General features: G+C 48.9%; 2 protein-coding genes across 7 annotated transcripts in view; both read left to right on the forward strand.

Annotated features, from left to right (window-relative positions):
- ATP1A4 (ATPase Na+/K+ transporting subunit alpha 4) overlaps nt 1-7,723 on the forward strand; it is a 34,990-nt gene extending 27,267 nt beyond the window's left edge. For 5 of the 6 annotated variants that reach the window (XM_003892912.5, XM_009184713.3, XM_009184704.3 and 2 more), the window contains 4 exons: nt 2,231-2,361; nt 2,478-2,579; nt 7,032-7,123; nt 7,427-7,723. In XM_003892912.5, coding sequence (XP_003892961.1) covers nt 2,231-2,361; nt 2,478-2,579; nt 7,032-7,123; nt 7,427-7,455 — 354 coding nt within the window. In that variant the 3' untranslated portion in view covers nt 7,456-7,723. The remainder of the gene's footprint in view (nt 1-2,230; nt 2,362-2,477; nt 2,580-7,031; nt 7,124-7,426) is intronic. The other variant, XM_009184694.3, reaches the window with a different exon arrangement.
- A 3,217-nt stretch (nt 7,724-10,940) lies between these two features.
- On the forward strand, nt 10,941-22,216 carry CASQ1 (calsequestrin 1). The gene is made up of 11 exons (XM_031654460.1): nt 10,941-11,776; nt 13,580-13,664; nt 14,502-14,602; nt 15,735-15,846; nt 16,221-16,294; nt 16,651-16,781; nt 18,258-18,303; nt 19,061-19,115; nt 19,288-19,388; nt 20,177-20,251; nt 21,563-22,216. Exons 1-11 carry the CDS (start codon nt 11,498-11,500, stop codon nt 21,704-21,706), a joined length of 1,203 nt encoding a protein of 400 aa, XP_031510320.1. The 5' UTR covers nt 10,941-11,497; the 3' UTR covers nt 21,707-22,216.
- Nucleotides 22,217-22,952: the final 736 nt, after the last annotated feature.

Here is a 22,952-nt window from a genome sequence, read left to right on the forward strand (position 1 = left end):
TGAAGTATCACAAAAATGTGTTGAGAACAGTTGCCCTGAGCAACAAACTCTATAAAGGCGCGTCCGTGTCTCTTGTATGACTGTAATTTTCAGATAATCTAGTATAGAGCCACCCACCCAGGAAGTGCATGATGCACTGTAGAAGCAAGGATCGCTCCTTGCTTTCTAAATATCTTTCATTAATTCCAGTGATTCCCCCACTCACTTGTTCATTCAGACAATGTTTACTGAGCATCTTCTATGTACCAGGTACTGTTCTAGGGCCTGGGGATATGACAGTGAACAAAAATCATCAAGTTATTGCTCTCATGGAGCTTATTTCTAGGTGGGGATGGGAAGACAGATAATAACCAAATATATAACACATTTAATCAAGAGATTGTAAGTCCAGGGGGGTCCAAGAAGTGTTGGAACTAGGATACTAGAGTGAGATGGAATTATAAAAATGCTGGTCAGAGAGAGAAAGATGCTTGAAATTACAAAGAAATAATAGGTATTGGAAAGGACAATATCTAGAGTTTAAGGATGGGAGCAAGCAGCCCAGGTGGGGAGTGGAGGACAGTATCATTGGAGGAGAAGATCAAGGAACTGTGAGACCACAGCATTGGAAGGATCATCAACATGGACATTTCAATCTCCAAAAACAAGGACAGAAGTAATAGTGGAGTAACAGTGTCAGAAGCTAAAATCTTCAAGAAATGATAGCGAGTGATGCAGGAAATGGCAACTGACTGTGATGGACAGTGGTGGGATGATCTGATGCACACAAACATGCTGATTGGTCTTAATCTAAGTTCCATGCTTGGCTCATCAATTTCCAGCCTTTGTCTTGTCTTCTATCGTTTAAGGCTCTATATTCCTCTCCAAGTACAACTTTACCCCATCCCATGCGGTCTGATACGTAGTATTTCATGATTGTGCAGTCTTCCATATTTTCAAATTTATTTGATCTATGAGTTATTTATAAACATGCTGTTTTAGTTTTTAAAACAGAAGCTTTTCTCTCCAGTGTAATTTAGATGCACCTCTTCTGTGTTCCCATAGCCCTCTGCAATCTCTCTTTTATAACCTATCTATTGTGCTGACATGGTGAGCATATTTATTTTCCCCACTAGACTCTAAGTTCCTTATGTGTAAAGTGTGAATGAAAGAGCAAGCGAATGAATGAATGTCTCCTATCTGATACCACTCTTTGGGGTATTTCTTTCCCCGCTGTATTCACACTGTCCTCTGGCCCCACCCTTTCTGACCTATATCTCCTGACTCTGCCTTCCTCTCTTTTTATTGCTTTTTTTTTTTTTTTTTTTTTTGAGACAGAGTCTTACTCTGTTGCCCAGACTGGAGTGCAGTGGCGCCTCCCAGGTTCACGCCATTCTCTCACCTCAGCCTCCCAAGCAGCTGGGACTACAGGCACCCGCCACCACGTCCGGCTAATTTTTTGTATTTTTCAGTACAGACAGGGTTTCACCATGTTGGCCAGGATGGTCTTGATCTCCTGACCTCGTGATCCGCCTGCCTCGGCCTCCCAAAGTGCTGGGATTACAGGCGTGAGTCACCATGCCCAGCCCTGCCTTCCTCTCTAACTCCACCTTCTTCTCTTACCCCTTCCTTCTTATTAACTCAATCCATATTTATTGACCACGCTACATGCCATCCACTGAACTAAGCACAGGGAGAGGACATAGAGCTAAATAAGGCAAGTAGTTTTTCTTGAGAAGCTCTCAGTCAGGCAAGGAAAACATAAACAAATCATAATACAACATGAAAAGCGCTAAAACAGAGACATCTGTGAAGTGCTGTGGGGGTCTAAAGAGTGAGGACCTGGCTGGGCGTGGTGGCTCACGCCTGTAATCCCAGCACTTTGGAAGGCAGAGGCGGTCAAATCGCCTGAGGTCAGGAGTTCGAGACCAGTCTGGCCAACATGGTGAAACCCCATCTCTACTAAAAATACACAAAATTAGCCAGGCGTGGTGGCAGGTGCCTGTAGTCCCAGCTATTCAGGAGGCTGAGGCAGGATAATTGCTTCAACTGGGGAGGCAGAAGTTGCAGTAAGCAAAGACCACACCATTGCACTCCAGCCTGGGCAACAAGAGTGATACTTCGTCTCAAAAAAAAAAAAAAAATGAGGACCTGACTCAGCCCTGGGGTCCTGGAAGGTGGGAGAGGGAAGAAGCCTTAGGGTGTACAGAATCCCCTTCTGACACTGTCTCCTCCTCCCTGCCCTCTCCAGACCTATGAGCAACGAAAAGTTGTGGAGTTCACGTGCCAAACGGCCTTTTTTGTCACCATCGTGGTTGTGCAGTGGGCGGATCTCATCATCTCCAAGACTCGCAGGAACTCAGCTTTCCAGCAGGGCATGAGGTGAACATCCCACAAAACAGCCCCAACACTCTCCCAAACCCTACACACCAGAACACACCATTTCCCCTTGCCTTTTCCTCTCCCTCACCGTCACACCCATGTATGTTTCTACCCAGAAACAAAGTCCTAATATTTGGGATCCTGGAGGAGACACTCTTGGCTGCATTTCTGTCCTACACTCCAGGCATGGACGTGGCCCTGCGAATGTACCCACTCAAGTGAGTAAGGGAAGGGATGCAAGCAGGGGATGTCCAGGAATGGGGGAGCATGTAGAGGAAGGGTGTGTTTCACTAGGATTGTAATGAGCCAGGAGCTGCCTGGATACGTGGGGCTACATGTACACTCAGTGGTACAAGGAGAGTCATCTGTGCTCTGATAAGTGGATCTTATTTAGGGAGATATTAGAGACTGTGCCAAATGATCACAACCCACTAGACACACAAATTTAGCAGACTTACCAGTGTTTAACAGAATGAAATCTTTTTCGTGATGATGTGTGCTGTAGTTGTCCAAGGATACATATTGCTTGGAGCTGAAGTAACCATAAAAATAGCCTAATCTATGCTTAGCTAATTCTGTTGTACTTATGCAAATATGTTTTAATGTATATGTATGTGATCGTGCCTACTGAAATTCTTATTGTCTGGTGCCTTCTCTTGTTCAACTCCAGGTGTTTGCTTTGTTTTGCTTTGCATTAACATTAGTATATGCTTGATGTGGAAAAATTTATATTTAAAAATGTACAGAGAAGAAAGCAAATGTTCCACTCCCATCCCCATTACCCAACCCAACTTGCATAGGTAGCCTCAATTAAGGATGTAGTATGTATTCTTCCAACACATTTTTTTTTTTTTTTTTGAGATAGAGTTTTGCTCTTATTGCCCAGGCTGGAGTGAAATGGCACATTCTCGGCTCACTGCAACCTCCACCTCCCGGGTTCAAGTGATTCTCCTGCCTCAGCCTCCCGAGTAGCTGGGATTACAGGCACCCACCACCATGCCCAGCTAATTTTTTGTATCTTTAGTAGAGACGGGGTTTCACCATGTTGGCCAGGCTGGTCTCGAGCTCCCAACCTCAGGTGATCCACCCATCTCTGCCTCCCAAAGTGCTGGGATTACAGGCATGAGCCACCACACCCGTCCTTCTTCCAACACATTTCTGTATATGTCCATACTCTGCTCACCTTTCCATCCTTGTAGTGTTTTACACGATGCTTTATACAATGTAGGTACTCAATTAATGTTTAATAGGAGACGTTGGCACTGGCCTTAGACACTGACAATCCCAGGTGGAAATCTCAACTCTACTATGTATTATTCTGTGACCTTGGACAAGTACGGCACCACTCTGAGCCTCAGCTACACCTGCAAAGTCTCAATAATACACTCCAGGGATGGACCTTGCAGAGTGTTGTGAGATTTACACGTAGAAATGGGCATAAAGCACCAAGCATGCTTGGGTCATGGTGGACGCCTTGTTACTAGTAGCTTTATTCTTGTTGCTATTAATGCCATTATAGACATAATAACAAATGCCGTTGAGTATTATCTGTGCTTTCAAACACTGTGTACACCTTAACCATAAAACTTAGCACCTAATATTGCGATTCTGTATTCTGTGTGTGTGTGTTCACCCTCTTTTCTCTGATTCCCCTGAGCTCCTTGAGAGCTACATGAGACCAACATGTTATCATTTTTATTTCCCCAATACCTAACACAGACACACAGTATATAAAACAATTGTTTGTTGAATGAAGGGGTGGGGTGGCTGTTTGTGTAGAAATGTATATATTTGTCCGGGGCCTATCAAGGGGAGTGGGTGAGGGAGGAGGGGGGAGGGATTGCATTGGGAGTTATACCTGATGCAAATGACGAGTTGACGGGTGCTGACGAGTTGATGGGTGCAGCACACCAACATGGCACAAGTATACATATGTAACAAACCTGCACGTTATACACATGTACCCTAGAACTTAAAGTATAATAATAATTAAAAAAAAAAAAAGAAATGTATATATTTGTGTGCATGTGGAATGAGCCATGGCCCAGGCCTGTACTGTCCAATACGGTATATCCATATACCGTATATCCATATACGACTACTGTGCTTTCAACATATGAGACTAGTGAGACTGGGGAAGTAAATTTGTAATTTTATTCAATTTTAATTAAAGTCAAAAACTAAAGCAATGTGAAATATTTTTCTATATTACCACTTCATTATTTTGGTTGGACCACATTCCCCTTCAACTGTTGAAATTTTATATCTGAGTTCAGACATTCTGTCAGTGAAAAATATTCACTGAATTTCCAAGACTTAGGATGAGAAGAAGAATGTAAAGTATCTTATTGATAATGCCTTTTTTTTTTTTTTTTTTTTTGAGATGGGGTCTCACTCAGTTGCCCAGGCTGGAGTGCAGTAGCACAATCTCAGCTCACTGCAACCTCCACTTCCCTGGTGCAAGCAATTCTCCTGCCTCAGCCTCCTGAGTAGCTGGGATTACAGGCACGCATCACCATGCCCAGCTAATTTTTGTATTTTTAGTTTAATCATGTTGGTCAGGCTGGTCTTAAACTCCTGACCTTGTGATCCACCCACCTCGGCCTCCCAAAGTGCTGGGATTACAGGCGTGAGCCACCACGCCCGACCTTGATAATGCTAATATTGAGGCGGGGGTGTAGTGGCTCCAATCCCAGCACTTTGGGAGGCCAAGATGGGGGGATCACGTAAGGCCAGGAGTTCAAGACCAGACTGTACACAAAGTGAGACATTGTCTCAACAAAAAAATTTAAAACTTAGCCAGGTGTAGCCATGCACACCGACGGTCCCAGCTACTCAGGAGGCTGAGGCAGTAAGATCGCTTGAGCCCAGGAGTTCCAGACTGCAGCGAGTTATGATCGTGCCACTGCACTCCAGCCTGGAGGACACAGCAAGTCCCTGTTTCTATAAAACACATTAAATGTAATTAAAATAAATAATGTTTATATTGATTACATATTTAAATGATAATGTTTTTGATATATTGGGTTAAATAAAAATATTATTAAAATTAATTTCATCTGTTTCATTTTACTTATGTTAATGTGGCTACTAGAAAATATTAAATTTTACACGTGGCTCACATTATATTTCTATTGGACAGTGCTGGTCTAGGCCATTTCTTCTGTCATCCAAGGGAACAACTGCTGTCCTGATTCAGCCCCTCCCCAGAATCCATCTTCCTGGTCTAATTATAAAAAGAGGTGGAGGAAGAAAACAATGTCCCCATCTTTGTAATACAGAAGCATCAGTATACTCGCTGACAAAGTATCCCCACACTAGATGTCTCAGATAGACCCCTCCTGCTCAGACAACCTCCCCTTTGTGGGCACAAGCCCTAGAGTATGCGGAGAGCACACGGGTCTCCCTCAGTGGCTCCACAAAAGTTGGCAGAGAATCTTGTGAACATTGCATGTACCTCTAATATGACATTTATCATATTATATTATCATTGGCTTTTTTTTTTTTTTCCGAGGAAGTCTCGGTCTCGCTCTGTCGCCCAGGCTGGAGCACCGTGGTGCGATCTCCGCTCACTGCAACCTCCACTACCCAGGTTCAAGCAATTCTCCTGCCTCAGCCTCCTGAGTAGCTGGGATTACAGGCACATGCCACCACACCCGGCTAATTTTTGTATTTTTAGTAGAGACGGGGTTTCATCACGTTGGTCAGGATGATCTCAAACTCCTGACCTCATGATCCGCCTGCCTCGGCCTCCCAAAGTGCTGGGACTACAAGTGTGAGCCATCGCGCCCGGCTATCACTGGCTCTTTATGTTTCTGTCTCATGCCTCTCTTCTCCACTCCCAATCACTAATCCCACAGGCTTTGACCTCCTCAAAGGTAGGTCTCAGGCCGGGCACGATGGCTCATGCCTATAATCCTAGCACTTTGGGAGGCTGAGGAGGGCGGATTGCCTGAGTTGAAAAGTTCAAGACCAGTCTGGGCAAAGTGGCGAAAATCCAAAAAATTTAGTCTCTACTAAAAATACAAAAAATTGTCCAGGCACGGTGGCTCACGCCTGTAATCCCAGCACTTTGGGAGGCCGAAGCAGGCGGATCACAAGGTCAGGAGTTGGAGACCATCTTGATCAACACGGTGAAACCCCATCTCTACTAAAAATACAAAAGTTAGCTGGGCGTGGTGGTGCATGCCTGTAGTCCCAGCTACTCGGGTGGCTGAGGCAGGAGAATCGCTTGAATCTGGGAGGTGGAGTTTGCAGTGAGCTGAAATCATGCCACTGCACTCCACCCTCGGTGACAGAGTGAGACTGTCTCAAAAAAAAAAAAAAAAATGCAAAAAATTAGCTGGGAGTGGTGGTGCGCACCTGTAATCTCAGCTACTCAGGAGGCTGAGGCATGAGAATCACTCAAATCAGGGAGGCAGAGGTTGCCTCACTAGCCGAGATTGCGCCACTGCACTCCGGCCTGGGCAACAGAATGACACTGTCTCAAAAAAAAAAAAAAAAAAGGAAGGATCAACCAGATGTTACGCAACTGCACTGTCCCCAGCACAGTCCCAGGCATACAGTAGACACAAGCAATGAAACATGCAATTCCTGTGCATATTACTCTTTGCACTTGTCCTCTAGCATCTGTCTCTCCTGCCATGCTGACTGGCTCTTGCTCTCTACAGGATAACCTGGTGGCTCTGTGCCATTCCCTACAGTATTCTCATCTTCATCTATGATGAAATCAGAAAACTCCTCATCCGTCAGCACCCAGGTGGTGAGGCTCCCCTGGGCCCCGCTCTGACTGAGTGGTCACCAGCCCCCTGACTAGCTCCGCCATCCCGCCTAGTCCCTCCAGACCCACCACTGACTTTCTCCCCTCCTCGCTGCCAGCCTTGACTGCACCTGGAACCCAGACCTCTCCACCCCTTGGCTGCACCCCCCTGCTTCATCTGACCCTCAGTGCCCTGTGTTCCAGACCTCCCACCTCCAACCTTGTCCCTGCTTTCCCTTCTGCCTGTCTCCCCTGGATGCCTCACCTTCCTTCTTCCAGTTCACACTGGCCTCTTCTCTTCCACAGGCTGGGTGGAGAGGGAGACGTACTACTAAACTCAGCAGAGGAAGAGCTTCCTGTGACACAGGGGTGTCGTGAGAGCTGGGGTGGGGCCAGAGATTATAAGTTTGACACAACATCTGAGACACTAGGATGAATTATCTTGGATGAGAAAGATGGGCAATCCTGGGCTGGCTTGAGGGCATCACAGGCAGAGGATGAGGTGGGCTGAGCCCGGCCTGCCTCTAGCTGGAGCCCTGCAGGGAGGGGCATGGTCCTGCTGAATCCTGTAGCCAGTCTAGACAGTAAATGTCTGGAAAAGCCCTCACCGGCTGGATGTGTCAAATCTGATATTGGGGGAGTGGGGATTACTGTGAAGCTCCCTCCACAGGTCTTCATGATGACCAGGCTGGCGAAGTGTTTTAAGGACCAGAGTCAAGGCTGGGATAGGATCAGTATCAAGCATCCTTGCCCTTTAAAGTCACTCTCCGAGCCACTGGACAGCAAGGACAGGGCAAGTGACTGCCTCAAAACTCCAGCTGAGATCAGAGAAATGGAAGGTGGGGGAGAGAGAGGCAGCTGAGCCACACATAGGAGAGGGTCCACAGCATCCACACGGGGTGGGTGGGGTGGACTCATCCGACCACACCTTGCAGTTTGTGAGACCAGCTTGCAGACCACAGCGCTGTGGTGCTAGAAGAGATCAGACTGCATCAGTGAAAAGCCTGAAGTCCGGAGAGGTTAAATGACTTGGGAACGGTCATGTGCTGAGTGGTGTCCCTCATCTGAGAAAGGGACAGGTAGGAGGGACAGACTCCAGGCATACTGGTGGTCCCTGCCCTCTGTCATCAGGACTCCTCAACCCCATTCTGACCCTCAGCCTGTTTTCTCTGGTGTAACCTTGAGATAGAGGCTATAACAAGACTTTCTGAATCCCTGTGGCCTTTACTATAGGTAAAGCAGCCGCCTGCGCTCTGCATGGGGTGATGGACTTTCCCAAGAGCCTGGCCTCTGTGCCTGGGCCCAGGTGCCTTCTCAGATGAGTGAAAAGTCCTGGGGGGCCTTCCTCTCCTGCCCCTCTTCATCTCAGCATTTCTTCCTTCCCCTTCACCCGCTCATTAACTTTTGCTCTGTGAGCCCCTCCACCGTGCCATGTGGGTCAGTTCATTCTCAGGCCTCTTTCAGAGTAGACCATTGGCTGTGCCAATGTCTACAGGGTGGAAGAGAAATGCTAAAGAAAGCCAGGGGAAAACCATCAGCTATTATCCAAAACAAAACACATGTACCAGGAGTCAGCACACTATGCCTAACACTGGGACGAGGGCTTTATATACACCATCAAGTAAGTCACAAAAATATTTCCCTACCACACACTCCATGTTATCCAAGAAGAAACCAAGGTCTGTCAGTTTTCAGAACATGTGCCCTTAATCACTTTCAGACTAGTCTTTCAGCGAGGGCTGGGTCAAAAATACACAAAAACAAAGCAAACAAAACAACAACAAGAAAAAAAATAGGCTAGTGATGGGGAAGGACCCGGGGTGGGTCTGGAGGATGAGGGGCCATGGGCTAGCAAGGAGAAGGCCATCATGAGTATTGCCTGCCATTTTCCCTACATCAGGCCCCTCCTCAGAGGTCTCTCTCCCTCTTCTCCTCCCTCTTCCAACACAAGGTCTCCTAGGGACAGTGCTATATCAGCCTGGGGTCCTTCCCCAGTTGCTGACATGGCTGAACCAGACCCTGGAAGATCAGTGGTCCAGGGTATATGTGAGTGAGGTGGGAAGCGGGAGCACAGAGGGCCAGCTCCTCAGGTTTCAGTAGCAGGAGCTTCAGGTGTCTGGTGGGTTAAAAATACAGAGGCCCCAACTCACGGTCATTTGATACCAGTGGTTGAGGCTTCTCAAGTCCAAGGGCCTGAAGGAAAGGAGACTGAGTAGAAAGCAGAGAGAGTGAAGCATCAAGAGAGAGAGCAGCAGGGACGGGCGCTGGAAAGGGGAAGGGTGGGACTGGAGCCAGAGAGGGCAATGAGAGGGAATGGGATGGATGGCAATGTCCGGTAGGTGTAGGAAAGGACTAGGAGATGGAGCAGACTCGCCATCAGAGTCCCATCTCACACTCTTGGGGGTACAAAAGGTCAGATTCAAGATGGAACAAGTTTTATATTCCAGCATCTCTGTCCCAGTGTCTCCCTCCTCCCCTGGAATGCAGAAGTGAGAAATCGGGGCTGGACATCACCTAGGTCATCTGCTTCTGGCCAGGCCTCCCCATCTCACCTGGCTGTCTTCCTCTGGCCATGGTGCTTTCCCACATTAGTCACTCTTCAGGGAGACCAGAAGATGGGCTTCTGAGGTCTCTTCAGCTCCAACGTGCTGTGCTTAGGCTAGCTCCGACCTCTCCTACTACAGTGACAGCTGTCCCTCTTGGCCTCACTCCTGCCATGCTTTTGAGATTTTCTGTGGCCTTCTTGTTTAGCTGTGTAAGGTCCACTGCACAGACATGTGGAAAAGTTATTCTGCTAACATAATTACATGCCCCTCCCTGGATGCAAAAACGAAAACAAAAAACCGGCACTCTCTCTCTAGAATCAGAGATACCTCAGGGTGCGGCGGCAGCATGTGACTTTGATCTGACCCTCTATGGTCTCCCTCATGCCTCAGTTTACCTGTGCATAGTAAGAACCCTGGAGGGCCATGAAGAGGATCCTTCCTTCCTACGTATCCAGAGTTAAACTCACTACTCTGTCCTCACCCCCAAGCTGGATCCAGAAGTTTAAGCCCCTGCCTGCCCAACTCTGCTTCGGATCTCGGGTGCACAGAATTAATCATCAGTCTTGGTTCAGGGCACAGGGCTCACCTCTTCATGCTTACCTAATGTTAATTTTTTTTGCCCTAGTGTCAGTAACTGATCCTCTTTGTCTTGTCAAAGACGTGGGAATAAATAGTAGCTATTCACTCTCCTTGGAAGCAGGCAGCCTGGGAAAACCTCCCTTCCCACTGTGCCCCAGAAAACTGAGTCCCATAGGATCAGGGGAGGGAGTGCACACACAGGTGGCAACCAAATGACAGTTCCCTTCTCACTGTGGGCTGTATGGGCAGAGAAACCCCAAACCCACATCTCTACAGGACAGGATCCAGGTCAGCCCTGTCCTTCCCTGCATTCCCAAGTTAGGAGTGCTGAGTGAAGCAAAGGAAACTGGCTGGAGCTGAGCCAGGTCGCCAGTCTTGGACGCGGCTCCATCTTTTATTCAGAGAATGACCTCATCCTTGGTCCTGATTCTTTAAAAGAAAGTGGAGGGGGGTCTCTTTCCTGCAGCCTGGCTTGCACTTTCATTGCCCCACTCTCCTACACAGGATCAAAGAATCAGAATCAGACTTCACCTACAGAAGATTCCCAGGCTTGAGGACATACAGCCAACACCACATGTGCCCCCTTTTACCCTATATTATCAATTTAGCCTCTGACCCCGTTAGCTCCTCCTCTCCACTGCATTTAACTTCTAATTACCCTTGCCCTACCCTCGGCCCTCCCTAATTACCCTTATTCCTCCCCTCCCCCAGCCCCAGCTTCATTTACCTCCGACTCATCTGGTCTTATTTTTAGCTCCGGCATCTCTCCTTTTCCTTTCTTAATATGGCGATGAGCTCTTAGGCCAGCATGGGGACCAGGGCTGAGGTGCCCTGGACACCAGAGGAGGGGGAGGGAAGGAGCCCCCGGGAGCCTGGGGTAGAAGTGTAGGAGGTGGGAGGATTTCGGCCCACATGGAGCTGTCCTGGCCTCAGAAGGTTATCCGTCTCTCCTGCCAACCATGGAGACATATTTAGACAGGACCAGGTGGGGACTGAGGGGTGCCAATTTAAGGGGGCAGCTCCGGTTCCCTCCCCGCCCCCTGCTCCTATTCCTCCTCCTGACCCTTTTTCCCTTGGCTCTGTCGGCAGTTTCTCCAGGACTCAGCAGTGTCCTCTGTCCACTGCTCTGGGCCATTCCCCAATCCCCCCTCCCACTTGAGCCCCTAACTCAGAATCTGGGACCCAGGGGCCCCTCCCTACCCCAGCTAACCTCTTCTGGACCAGGAGAGCCAACCCAGATCCCACTGCCTCCATGAGTGCTACAGGCAGGATGGGGCCCAGAGCTGTGCCGGGCCTGTGGCTAGCACTGCTGCTGCTGCTGGTGCTAGGGACACCCAAGTCAGGGGTGCAGGGGGAGGAAGGGCTGGACTTCCCTGAATACGATGGTGTGGACCGTGTGATCAATGTCAATGCAAAGAACTACAAGAATGTGTTCAAGAAGTATGAGGTGCTGGCACTCCTCTACCATGAACCCCCCGAGGATGACAAGGCCTCACAAAGACAATTTGAGATGGAGGAGCTGATCCTGGAGGTGAGTTGGGGGCACTGCAGGCCTGCAAAGCATGTCTGGCCCCTCTCTGGAATCCCCTATCCTACATCCCAGCTCTTTGAGGATGGGATCTGGGGGCAAGGGGCAGTGTGGTAGGACCCCTGTCTTGACCAACAGGACGCAAGTGGCATGTGGCTTTAGTCAAATGAGAAGCAGAGTCTCAGGAACCTCAAAGTACTGTCATCGTTAGGTAATCCTTTAGTGGGGGTGCTGCCGGAAGAACTCCCCTCCCTGCTGTAGGAGGCTGGTAGTATTTGACTTAGGTTTCGCTAGGACAGTGGCGGGGGGGAAAGGGAAAAAGGTACTTGGAGGGCCAGGGGAGAACAGCAGTGTATATTGCACTCCCCTACCCCACCCATCCACTTAGCCAGAACACATCTCTCCATATACTTCAGGGGCTGCACCCCAACGAAATCCAAATTGAGTGTAAATGTAAATGTTATGATACTTGCGTGCCATGTTTAAATATCTTCTAGAGATCATGCCTCCCACTGGACTCCCAGTCCCCCCCCCTTTCTTCCCCTTCCCTAATTCCCCATTTGTCTCCATTGGATGAGCCGGATGCCTTCACTGGAAAATTTCTTATGGTTGCAGGAGGTGTCAGAATGTCTTCCCCAATCTTCTCTTTGTGGGAAGAGCCTTCTCACCTCCAAAATGACATCAGGCCCAAAGGAGAAACGAGTTATCATAAGAAAAGAAAAAAAAAAAACCTATGTTTGGGAATGATGGGGCTATGTGGTCGTACACACCCCTTTAGGAGCTGGGATGTGTGAGTTTTCTTGTCCAAGCTCCTGTGGCCCCTTCTCTGGCTTGGCATGCAGATAGGACTCAGCTTGTCCAGAGCTTGGAGCATTTCAGGGTGAGACACCAGAACCACAGGCTCTCATTTTGTACACCCCTGCTGGGTGCTAGAACCTGCCATCTGATTAATGAGCCGAGTATTTTTATCCTGACTGCTCAGTATCCCTGGCCATCCACCTGCCAACCGCCTCCCTTCCCCGCCCCTCTGAGAATCACAGTGCCTGAGTCTGTGCTGAGTGGGGGTAGAGCTGCAAGCTGTGCCCACAACAGAGAGAATCAGGGTTGACGCTAAGCTGGAATACTTACGGCGGCAGGGACCTCCAGGAGTGACTGTCCACAGCCTAAGGACAGGCTGAAGTAGAGTGTGGAAGGGGAAAGTTGGGCCCTGATGGGGAGAACTGTCCAGTCGTCGTCAGTCTCTCTCCCTCTGGGGGATGACAAATAGTGACCTCTTCTCTCAGCTCTCTGGCCTTCCCCACTCCTCAGCAACATGACCAGACCCACCACTACCCTCCCACCCTCCAAAATTCTTCCCATTGGGAGTCACTCTGAAGAATCTCAGGGACTTCCAAGATCAACCCCACACTGAGCTTGGCCCTTGACCAGGTACAGGGACCTCCAGGTGTGACTTGACCAGGATGGAATGCAGGGCTCAACCCTGAAGGAGGGAAGGGGCCCTCAGTCACTCTGAAGCCAGAATCCTCAGCACCTCTCAGGCACTAGGAAGTATTGAGTGCAGTGTCTTCAAGTCCAACATAATAAGCACATTGCAAACGAGCAATCAATATTAATGAACTAAGTTGAGCCAAAAACAGAACTGTGTGACTGCAGGGAATCTGGGGGATATTCTGGGTCTCAGCAAAGGGTCAAGGTCAACTCTTATATCTCTTGCACCTCTACTGACCCAAATTGAAAGCATGAGAGGGAGAATAGGGTATAATAAAAATTCCAGGGGCTAATTTTCATCATAATCCTTCCCTCCAGTTAGCAGCCCAAGTCCTAGAAGACAAGGGTGTTGGCTTCGGGCTGGTAGACTCTGAGAAGGATGCAGCTGTGGCCAAGAAACTGGGTAAGAGAGGGCAGGGCAGGGGAGGGGAAGGTGGCATTGAGACCAAGGGAGGCTTAGGGCGGAGGACCTGTCAGACAGACCTTGGGATCTGAGGGGCTTGGAAATCTCAGAGTTATGTCTATTCTGAAAGAGGGGGTGAGAAAATATGAAGTTGGGAGGGTTATGGCTGGGAGACTCTGGCTCTCTATTCCTTATCAAGTTCCATGCTCAAATCCCAGAAAGAGGTAGGGGAGGCCTTCTTTATACTCACCTAAAAAACATGGTAGGTGCTGGAGCAAAGGAATACAGGCTGGGCTGGCCAGACCTCTGCAAACTCCGCTTCCAACTCCTCCCCTACAGAGCCATGGTTGTTACAGCAGCGAGCCACCAGGGGGAAGCACAGGCTTGAGACGGGATTCTGGACATGGATGGGGGAGGGGTGGTTAGTAATAATGAAGTCATCTGGTCAGTAATAGCAATTAAAGAGCTTGACTGGGAACCAGCTATTGGAGTCCTCAGAGGGGGTGGCATGAATACTCATCTCCTAGTCGTGGCAGTCAGAGAAGGGGAGAAATACTGCTAGAATCTACACCTCTCTATTCCCTCCCCTCACCCTACCTGATCCCCCAGCTCCTCCCTAGAAAGCCCTGGGGCCAGGCTAGCCTCCTGGGCTAAATCCAGCAGCAGAGACATCAGGCCTGTCGGCCTCGGGGTCAGAGGAGGTGGGGGGGCAGCGGGCTCATGTGGTGGAGCATGTGGGGCCCCGGTGATTATCAAATGGGCTGTGGCCCAGGATTTGGACCTTGGATCTGTGGGAAGCCTGGGATCATGGCTCACTCGCCCTGGCTCACTCCCTAGGCCTAACTGAAGTGGACAGCGTGTATGTATTCAAGGGAGATGAAGTCATTGAGTACGATGGCGAGTTTTCTGCTGACACCATCGTGGAGTTTCTGCTTGATGTAAGGACTCCCCTGGACCTGACGGCTTTGCTTGAAAACTCCACTGCCTGCCCCCTAGTCCCTACCAACCCCAACCTGACACTGCACACACACACACCACACGCACACACATACACCACATGCACACACACCACACGCACACACATACACCACATGCACACACACCACACGCACACACACCACCTGCATACACACCACACACATGGACGCACATGCACACAATAGGCCACACATCACCTACATACCACACACTACACATATGCATCACATGCACACCACACACACTACACACACCACACACACATCATATACATACCCACACACCCACCACCACACATATCACATGCACCAACACACCACACATGCACACCACACACTCCACTCACATCACACACCACATGCACGTGCACCACACCACACACACCACACATGCACACACACCACATACATGCCACACACATGCACGTACTACACACACCACACATGTACAAACACTACACACATGCACACACATCACACATATGCCACACATGCACACAATAGGCCACATACCACCTGCGTGATGCCACACACTATGCATATGCACCACATGCACACCACACACACACTACACACCACACACACACCATCCATACACACCACACACACATATACATACAACACACCCACCAGATATATCACATGCACACACACCAAACATGCCACACACTATGCATATGCACCACATGCACACCACACACACACTACACACACCACACACACACCATCCATACACACCACACACATTCACACACATCACACACATGCCACACATGCACACAATAGACCACACATCACCTACATAGCACACAGTATGCATACGCACCATATGCACACCACACACATACCATCGACACACATCACACACAGATCATATACATACCACACACCCACCATGCATATATATCACATGCACACACACACCACACATGCACACCACACACTCTGCACACATTGCACACAATACACACACACGCACACACTGTCAACATCTAGCCCCCTCCTCCAGTTCCCCAGCCTTCTTTTCCCTAGGTCCCTTTCTGGTTCTACTCAAGGATAGAAACCCTCTTCCTGCAATGTCCTCCTCTTTCAGGTCCTAGAGGACCCTGTGGAATTGATTGAAGGTGAACGAGAGCTGCAGGCATTTGAGAATATTGAGGATGAGATCAAACTCATTGGCTACTTCAAGAGCAAAGACTCAGAGCGTGGGTAACCCTCAGACTCCACTATACCCCTCCCTGGATCCCCATCTCACCCGTCCTCCCACCTCCCCATGTCACCCAGTGTCTCAGCCTCTACCTCCGCACTTCCCACCTCTTCCTCTGGCTGTGGTCGGCACCATCAACAGCTCTGACCTCCCTGTACTCTGGGGGTTCCCAGGCAAGCACCTGAACCCCCTGTACTCCGGGAGTTCCCAGACAAGCACCTCCAGTATCCCACCTTCCCCTCACTCTCAAAGAACTAGAGGGGGTGGGTCTCAAAATGAACCCCGCCTGCAAATAACTGGGGACGGTAGTGGGGGATGATTCCCTGGCAGACCCTGGTTTCCCCAGAGACCGACTCTGCATTCCCCCTACAGATTACAAAGCCTTCGAGGATGCAGCTGAGGAGTTTCATCCCTACATCCCCTTCTTCGCCACCTTCGACAGCAAGGTTCTCTTCGCCACAGCTGTATTGGTTCTCCCTCATGTCCCGAAGCTGTCCTCCACCTTCCTCTCCCAGAATCGATGGCTGACCTAGTCCCTTCCTATGCACTGGCACTCCCTACCCCACCCCGGCTCCTCCCACTCCATAGATTTAGAGCTGAAGAAGGGCTTTAGATGATCTAAAACCCGTCTCATGTTAAACCCAACCCTAGAGAAGTTAAGACACTTGTCAAGTGTCACAGTGGCAGTGACAAGGATCCCAGCTTTCTGACTCCCTTCCTAATATTTGTTCCCCCATAATACTGCTTCTCAACATGACCCTGTGTCTCCTGCTCCACTCCCGTCCTACCCCCTCTCCCAAAGGTGGCAAAGAAGCTGACCCTGAAGTTGAATGAGATTGATTTCTACGAAGCCTTCATGGAAGAGCCTGTGACCATCCCAGACAAACCCAATAGTGAAGAGGAGATTGTCAACTTCGTGGAGGAGCACAGGAGGTGGGGACCAAGGGCAACCCTCTGAGTGGGGTTGGCTCCCCCTTGGGCTGGAACACACTGCGTGAGATGGGCTGGGGAAAGCTTAGCCAACCGGGAAGCCAGTCTTGCCTGGAGATGAATACACGTTGGGCACCAGTGCTCTCTGATACACTGATAATTTTGCACAATATTTTACACCCCAGTACTTAGCCCTGAGCTCTACAAGGAGAAGGTCCTTCATACATATGTATAATTCAGTGTGAGGTTGAGACTTAAATAATCTCTGTCAACAAATGAGTGTTGACTGCCTGTGGCCGGCCAGGAACTGCAAGGTGCTTTCCATCTCTATGATTATATTAAGCCCTTTTAACCTCAGTGAAAGGTTCTACAGGTAATAAGTGTCAGAGCTGGGATTTTAACCCTGATGTGTCCCATGTTTGTTCTTTTTTTTTTTTTTTTTTTTTTTTTTTCCCAAGACCGAGTCTTACTCTATCCCCTAGGCTGGAGTGCAGTGGCGCCATCTTGGCTCACTGCAGCCTCCGCCTCCCAGGTTCAAGCAATTCTCCTGCCTCAGCCTCCCAAGTAACTGGAATTACAGGCCCGTCACCACACCTGACTAATTTTTGTATTTTTTAGCAGAGATGAGGTTTCACTATGCTGGCCAGGCTGGTCTCAAACTCCTGACCTCAAGTGATCCGCCTGCCTTGGTCTCCCAAAGTGCTGGGATTACAGGCATGAGCCACTGCACCCGGCCCCGTGTTCTTTCTAATACAATATACCCTAAACCAATGGTTCTCTAAAAGGTAGGAAGGAGTGGCGAGGTGGGCATAGGTTTTTGCTCTCTGAAGGATGTTTGGTAATGTCTAGACACATTTTTGGTTGTGCAGAGTGCTACCAGTATTTAGCGGATAGAGGCCAGGGATACTGCTAAACATTCTACAGTGCACAGGACAGCCCCCTACTTCAAAGAATTATCTGGCTCCAAATGGCAATAGTGCTGAGGTTGAATAACCCTGCCCGGCACTTACACATAATTCCCTTCCTTCATAGTAGTCCACAGCTGGAAATATCCAATCACCAGTATAAACAGTACTTACTCTCTCCCATACTGCTGGCTCCCTTCATCAAGGCAGGAACATGCTTGCCTGGTTCAACTGTACCCAGCACCCAGCATAGTGCTTAGAACATATCGGGCACTCAATCATAGTGACTGAGTGAATGAATGAATACATTAATGAATACATTGATGTCCAGTTCTTGCCTTTCTCCCCAGAGTCTCTCTTCCAGTCCCTTTGCCCACCCTCCCCTCTCCCACCGCTTTAACCATGCAGTGAGCTGGGCCTGGTGCCCAGAGTTGAGGCCTTGCCAGATGGCTTTGTTCTAGGCTACAAGCTGTCTGTGCCCTGGGCCTGACCTAGAGGCAGCCTCTGCTACGGGACCCTCTGGAGGGGGCGTACTTCTAACCCACTGAGTAATGACCCTGTCTGTCTCTTCTAGATCAACCCTGAGGAAACTGAAGCCAGAGAGTATGTATGAGACCTGGGTGAGTGCCCCCGGCCAGGGTCAGGCCCTCAGGGAAGCAGGAGTGCTAGAAGACTCAAGTCCTAGCAAAATCCCACCCTGCTGCTCCTCAGGCCCATTTGTAGAAAAAACAGTGCACTAGCAGCAGTTGAAGGATTTCTACGCTGAAGAATGTGTGAGGAAATGGGAGACAGACATAACTGAAGATGACAAGGGAGGAGCCTCAAGCCTGGGGATAAAGGGATTATCAGAGGAAGTGTGGGGCTTTGGAGCTGAAAGGAGTATCACTTGGAAAAAGGTCACCATCACAAGAATATATCTGGCCAGGTGCAGTGGCTCACGCCTGTAATCCCAGCACCTTGGGAGACTGAGGGAGGCGGATCATCTGAGGTCAGGAGTTTGAGACTAGCCTGACCAGCACGGTGAAACCCCATCTCTACTAAAAATACAAAATTAGCCAGGTGTGGTGGCGCACGCCTGTAATCCCAGCTACTCGGGAGGCTGAGGCAGGAGAATCGCTTGAACCTGGGAGGCAGAGGTGGCAGTGAGCCGAGATCGTGCCATTGCCCTCTAGCTTGGGCGACAGAGCGAAACTCCGTCTCAAAAAAAAAAAAAAAAAAAAAAAACCCAGAAAACAAAAGAATATATCTGGTCCCGAAGCTGGACTTCCACAAAATTGAGGTTCAATGAACATCTAGGATCTGTTCTGGGCTCCCCAACTTCAGGGAGTATAGTAAGGTCTTCTCCAAAACCCTGTTCTCCTTCTTACCGCCCGACAGGAGGATGATATGGATGGAATCCACATTGTGGCCTTCGCAGAGGAAGCTGATCCTGGTGAGGGAGGAATACTGGGTTGGACACTCGGAGGTTTTCCTGGGAGTTTGCAAACAGCCTAGGGCTAGACATGTGAAGCTTGGGGAGCAGGGAGGTAGCTCTGCACTCCTGTTTCATCTGGGTCCCTTTCCTCTTCATACACCTCACACCTTGCACTTGTGTTCCCTCCAAGATGGTTTCGAGTTCTTAGAGACTCTCAAGGCTGTGGCCCAAGATAACACTGACAACCCAGATCTTAGCATCATCTGGATTGACCCTGATGACTTCCCCCTGGTAAGAGGCACAGCTCAGGCACTGCTATCCTAAGGCAGGGACTTGGACTGTGGCATCTTCTTAGTGAGGGCTTTGTTTCAGAGTTCCTATCCCCAGCTTCTAGCTGGGGGGCCCTGGGAGGGTATGTGTGTTGCATGCTTAAGGGCACTGTTGGCATGGAGGGCATCCTGAGCAAGGGGAAATAGGACGGGACATCACACATGATTCCCAGAAGCAGAAGCTCAGGTGCTAGGGCTGACTCCTAAAGAAAACCAGTGTTTTGAGGCACAATAGCCCTGCATATGGCTCTACACACTCCATCATAGAATCATAGCACAGAGATTCCATGTTTCAGGAGATGATTTTGTTCTCAGCTACATTCCTAACACCTAGCACTCATTGTTGAATGAGTAGCTGAAAGAACAAAGAGAAACGTGAGAAGCATTGGCACTTACCAGGTATACTTGCCTTATTTCAGAAATGTAAGATCAGAGGGCCAGAGAGAAGTGACTTGACCTTGAACACAAGGATCTGATCCAGGATCAGAACAGGGTTTCCTATCTAGTTTTCCTTAGAAAAGAGGGGCCAGTATGCTTGGCTGACCCTCCCGATGCTCTCCCTTTAGGATTTCTCCTTTTTCGCTGTTTAGTTCTACCCATTGCCTTGATGCCCTCACAGCTGGACCTGTCCCCATCCACTGCCAGTTCATGTTGTCCCATCTCCATCCCTGGGCTGACCCTTGCACTCATCCTCCTGGATTCCTATGCTCCTAGCATCCATTAAGTTGCCGTATTTGGATCTCTCTACAGCTGGTCCCATACTGGGAGAAGACGTTTGACATCGACTTGTCAGCCCCGCAAATAGGAGTCGTCAATGTTACTGATGTGAGTGTCCTGTCCTCATACCTGGACCCTTGACTCTACTTCCCAGCATAGCTAGCTCTCCTCCTCTCTGCTAACTAGGAGTTGGGCCCTTCTCACAAGACACAGACATGCCCAGTCTAGTGGCTGGATGGAGGGGGAGACTTAGGATCTGAATGTGGCCCTGTCCCACATGTTGGAATCAGTGGCTCATCCTTCAAGGCCCAGTGCAAATCCTTTCTCCTCTGTGAAGTCTTTCCAGATCTCCCATTAGAATCATTCCCTCCCTGGCATTCCCAGGGCTCATTAGCCATTGAGAACATGACATTTAAATGGCTATCGATGTATTAGGTCTGTCTCTTCCAGTAGATTTTTGAGCTTGTTCAGGGCAGAAGTCTTCTCATGCACACACAGTAGGTGCTTCAAAACTGCTAAGTTGAACTGAATGAGCCACAGTCTCTACTTTCACAGAATTCTCAGACTAATTGGAGAGGCAAGTATTCCATTAACTACAAGGCCAGATCTGATAAACTTTAAAATAATGATACAAATAAAATAAGACACAGGAATCACATTGATTTCTGCCTAACAGAATGAGAGAAAAGTTTAAGAACAAGTGACATTCAAAATGGAGATTATACAATGTATACGATTTCAACAAGTGATGATTCAGGGAAGTCAGTTCCAAACTGAAGGAAAAACAAGATCAAAAGTTCAAAACAGGAAAATGAATATCAGGTTCCCGGAAAAGGCAGGTAGATTTTTATTGTTGAGAGTCTAGAGGTCACTGAGAATGGTACTTGAAAAGCAGGTTATGAAAAGCCCTGGGGCCGAGGTGGTGGCTCAGGCCTGTAATCTCAGCATTTTGGGAGGCCAAGGCAGGAGAATCACTTGAGCCCAGGTGTTCAAGGCTGCAGTGAGCCATGACTGCACCTCTGCACTTGAGCCTGGGCAATAGAGTGAGACCCTGTCTCTTTTAGAAAAGAAAGAAAGAAACATCCTGAATGTTGAAGAGTTGCTAACTTTATTCTTATAGGCCATGAAGAGCTGCCAGTGGTTTTGTACCAAAGGCATGATAGGGAAGTTCAGTGTGGCAAGAGCATAGAAGACAGATTGAAGGGAGAAGGTCTATTTGCCAATCCACCTTTTCTTCCCACTCTCACCTGTCACTATTCTAACCCACACCTTCACCTGGACAGTTTCTCTGGCCATTGGCAGATGAAAGGAAGAGAATGAGGATGTAGGGAAGGATGTACAGAGTACAGTGAGTGGGAGCACAGATCCCAAGACCTGGGTCGGACTTAGCTTCCATCCCCTGCCTGTGCCATCTCCTAGGCGGATAGCGTATGGATGGAAATGGACGATGAGGAGGACCTGCCTTCTGCTGAGGAGCTGGAGGACTGGCTGGAGGATGTGCTGGAGGGCGAGATCAACACAGAAGACGATGACGATGATGATGACGACGATGATGATGACTAGTTGCTATGGCAACCATCTTTCAACCCCACGGGTCTTTTCATACTCTCTCCTGCCTTCCCTTGTCCTTCCCTGAGTTCCTCCAGAGAGACTAGGTTATTCTCCGCCATAGAGCTAACTGGGGTCTATACGTTGGGTGCTGAGACCCTGATCCCCCTCATTTGATGAGGAAATGAGCTACTTTTCCCTAGACATCAGCCCAGTTCTCTCTTATCTGACTTCTGTTTCTTATCCCATAATTTACTTGTATCTATTATGTGTCTCTTCCATCACTCTCCATACTCTTTCTTGTGATTCTCCTCTAGCCATATATATGGGCCCCATCTCTGTTCTGTTCCCTCCATCTACGCACAGCTTTCCCCCACTCTCTCTAATCCTGTATCTTTCTGACTGTCCTGTCCCTGGCCAGAAGGAAGGGAGGATACTGTGTTTGGGACTGTATCTCAGCAATCACTTGTTAATGTATTTGGGTCAAATGAGAGGCCTCAATAAAGACATCTGGGGCAGCATGAACAAGTGTATGTTGGTGAAATCTCCCCGCTATGGCAGGAGGAGGTGGCCTCTGATAGGGGATTCAGATGTGGGTGCCTTGCTAGGGATGAGCTGGGGGACTCTTATAGTGGGGGCTGGGGTTCCTCCAGGCAGCTTTCCCAGAGAAGCCTGGATTATTTATCTACTTCAAGTTGACAAGCCTTTTCTGAACACATAGTGTTTGTCCAGGGCCACTGTTAGGCTCTGGGAGAACAGAGTGTCAGGCCTGTCCCTGCTCTTGAGCTGATTAGCCTCACCGAGAAGTCAAGACAATCATACTAAACAATCAAAGAAGAATACAAAGCAATATGTAATTAAGTGATTATATACTGCTCGATAGCACCCTCTCTGCAGCTCTTATTTGAACATCAAGACAGAGCTCCAATTATACTTCCTTGGTGAAGCCTTTCCAGAGGTGGCCCCTCCAGCAATGACCTCTTCTGAGTTCCTGTTGCACTTCCATTCCAGTACTCAGCATAGTCTATTATTGTTCATTTACATGTCTGTCTTCCCTACTCAATTGTGAGCCCCTTGAAGGCAGGAACCCAAGCTTTTCCTTTGTGTCCACAGGGTCTGACACTCAAAAGTTGTCCTTAATAAATGTTTTTTAAAGGAAGAACAAAGGAAAGAACAGAATGGACTCAGAAGAGAGATCAGAGTGGGCTTAATGACTTCACAAAGGAAGTAAGCCTTTGCTAGGCCTTAAATTGAAGAATGG

Source organism: Papio anubis, chromosome 1, assembly GCF_008728515.1.
Source record: "Papio anubis isolate 15944 chromosome 1, Panubis1.0, whole genome shotgun sequence".
NCBI lineage: Eukaryota > Metazoa > Chordata > Mammalia > Primates > Cercopithecidae > Papio > Papio anubis.

Coding starts and splice junctions, on each gene's coding strand:
- CASQ1 (XM_031654460.1), top strand. CDS start 11,498: ATGAGTGCTACAGGCAGGATGGGGCCCAGAGCTGTGCCGGGCCTGTGG. Junction 15,847..16,220: donor CAAGAGCAAAGACTCAGAGC/GTGGGTAACCCT, acceptor TTCCCCCTACAG/ATTACAAAGCCTTCGAGGAT. Junction 16,782..18,257: donor TTCGTGGAGGAGCACAGGAG/GTGGGGACCAAG, acceptor TGTCTCTTCTAG/ATCAACCCTGAGGAAACTGA.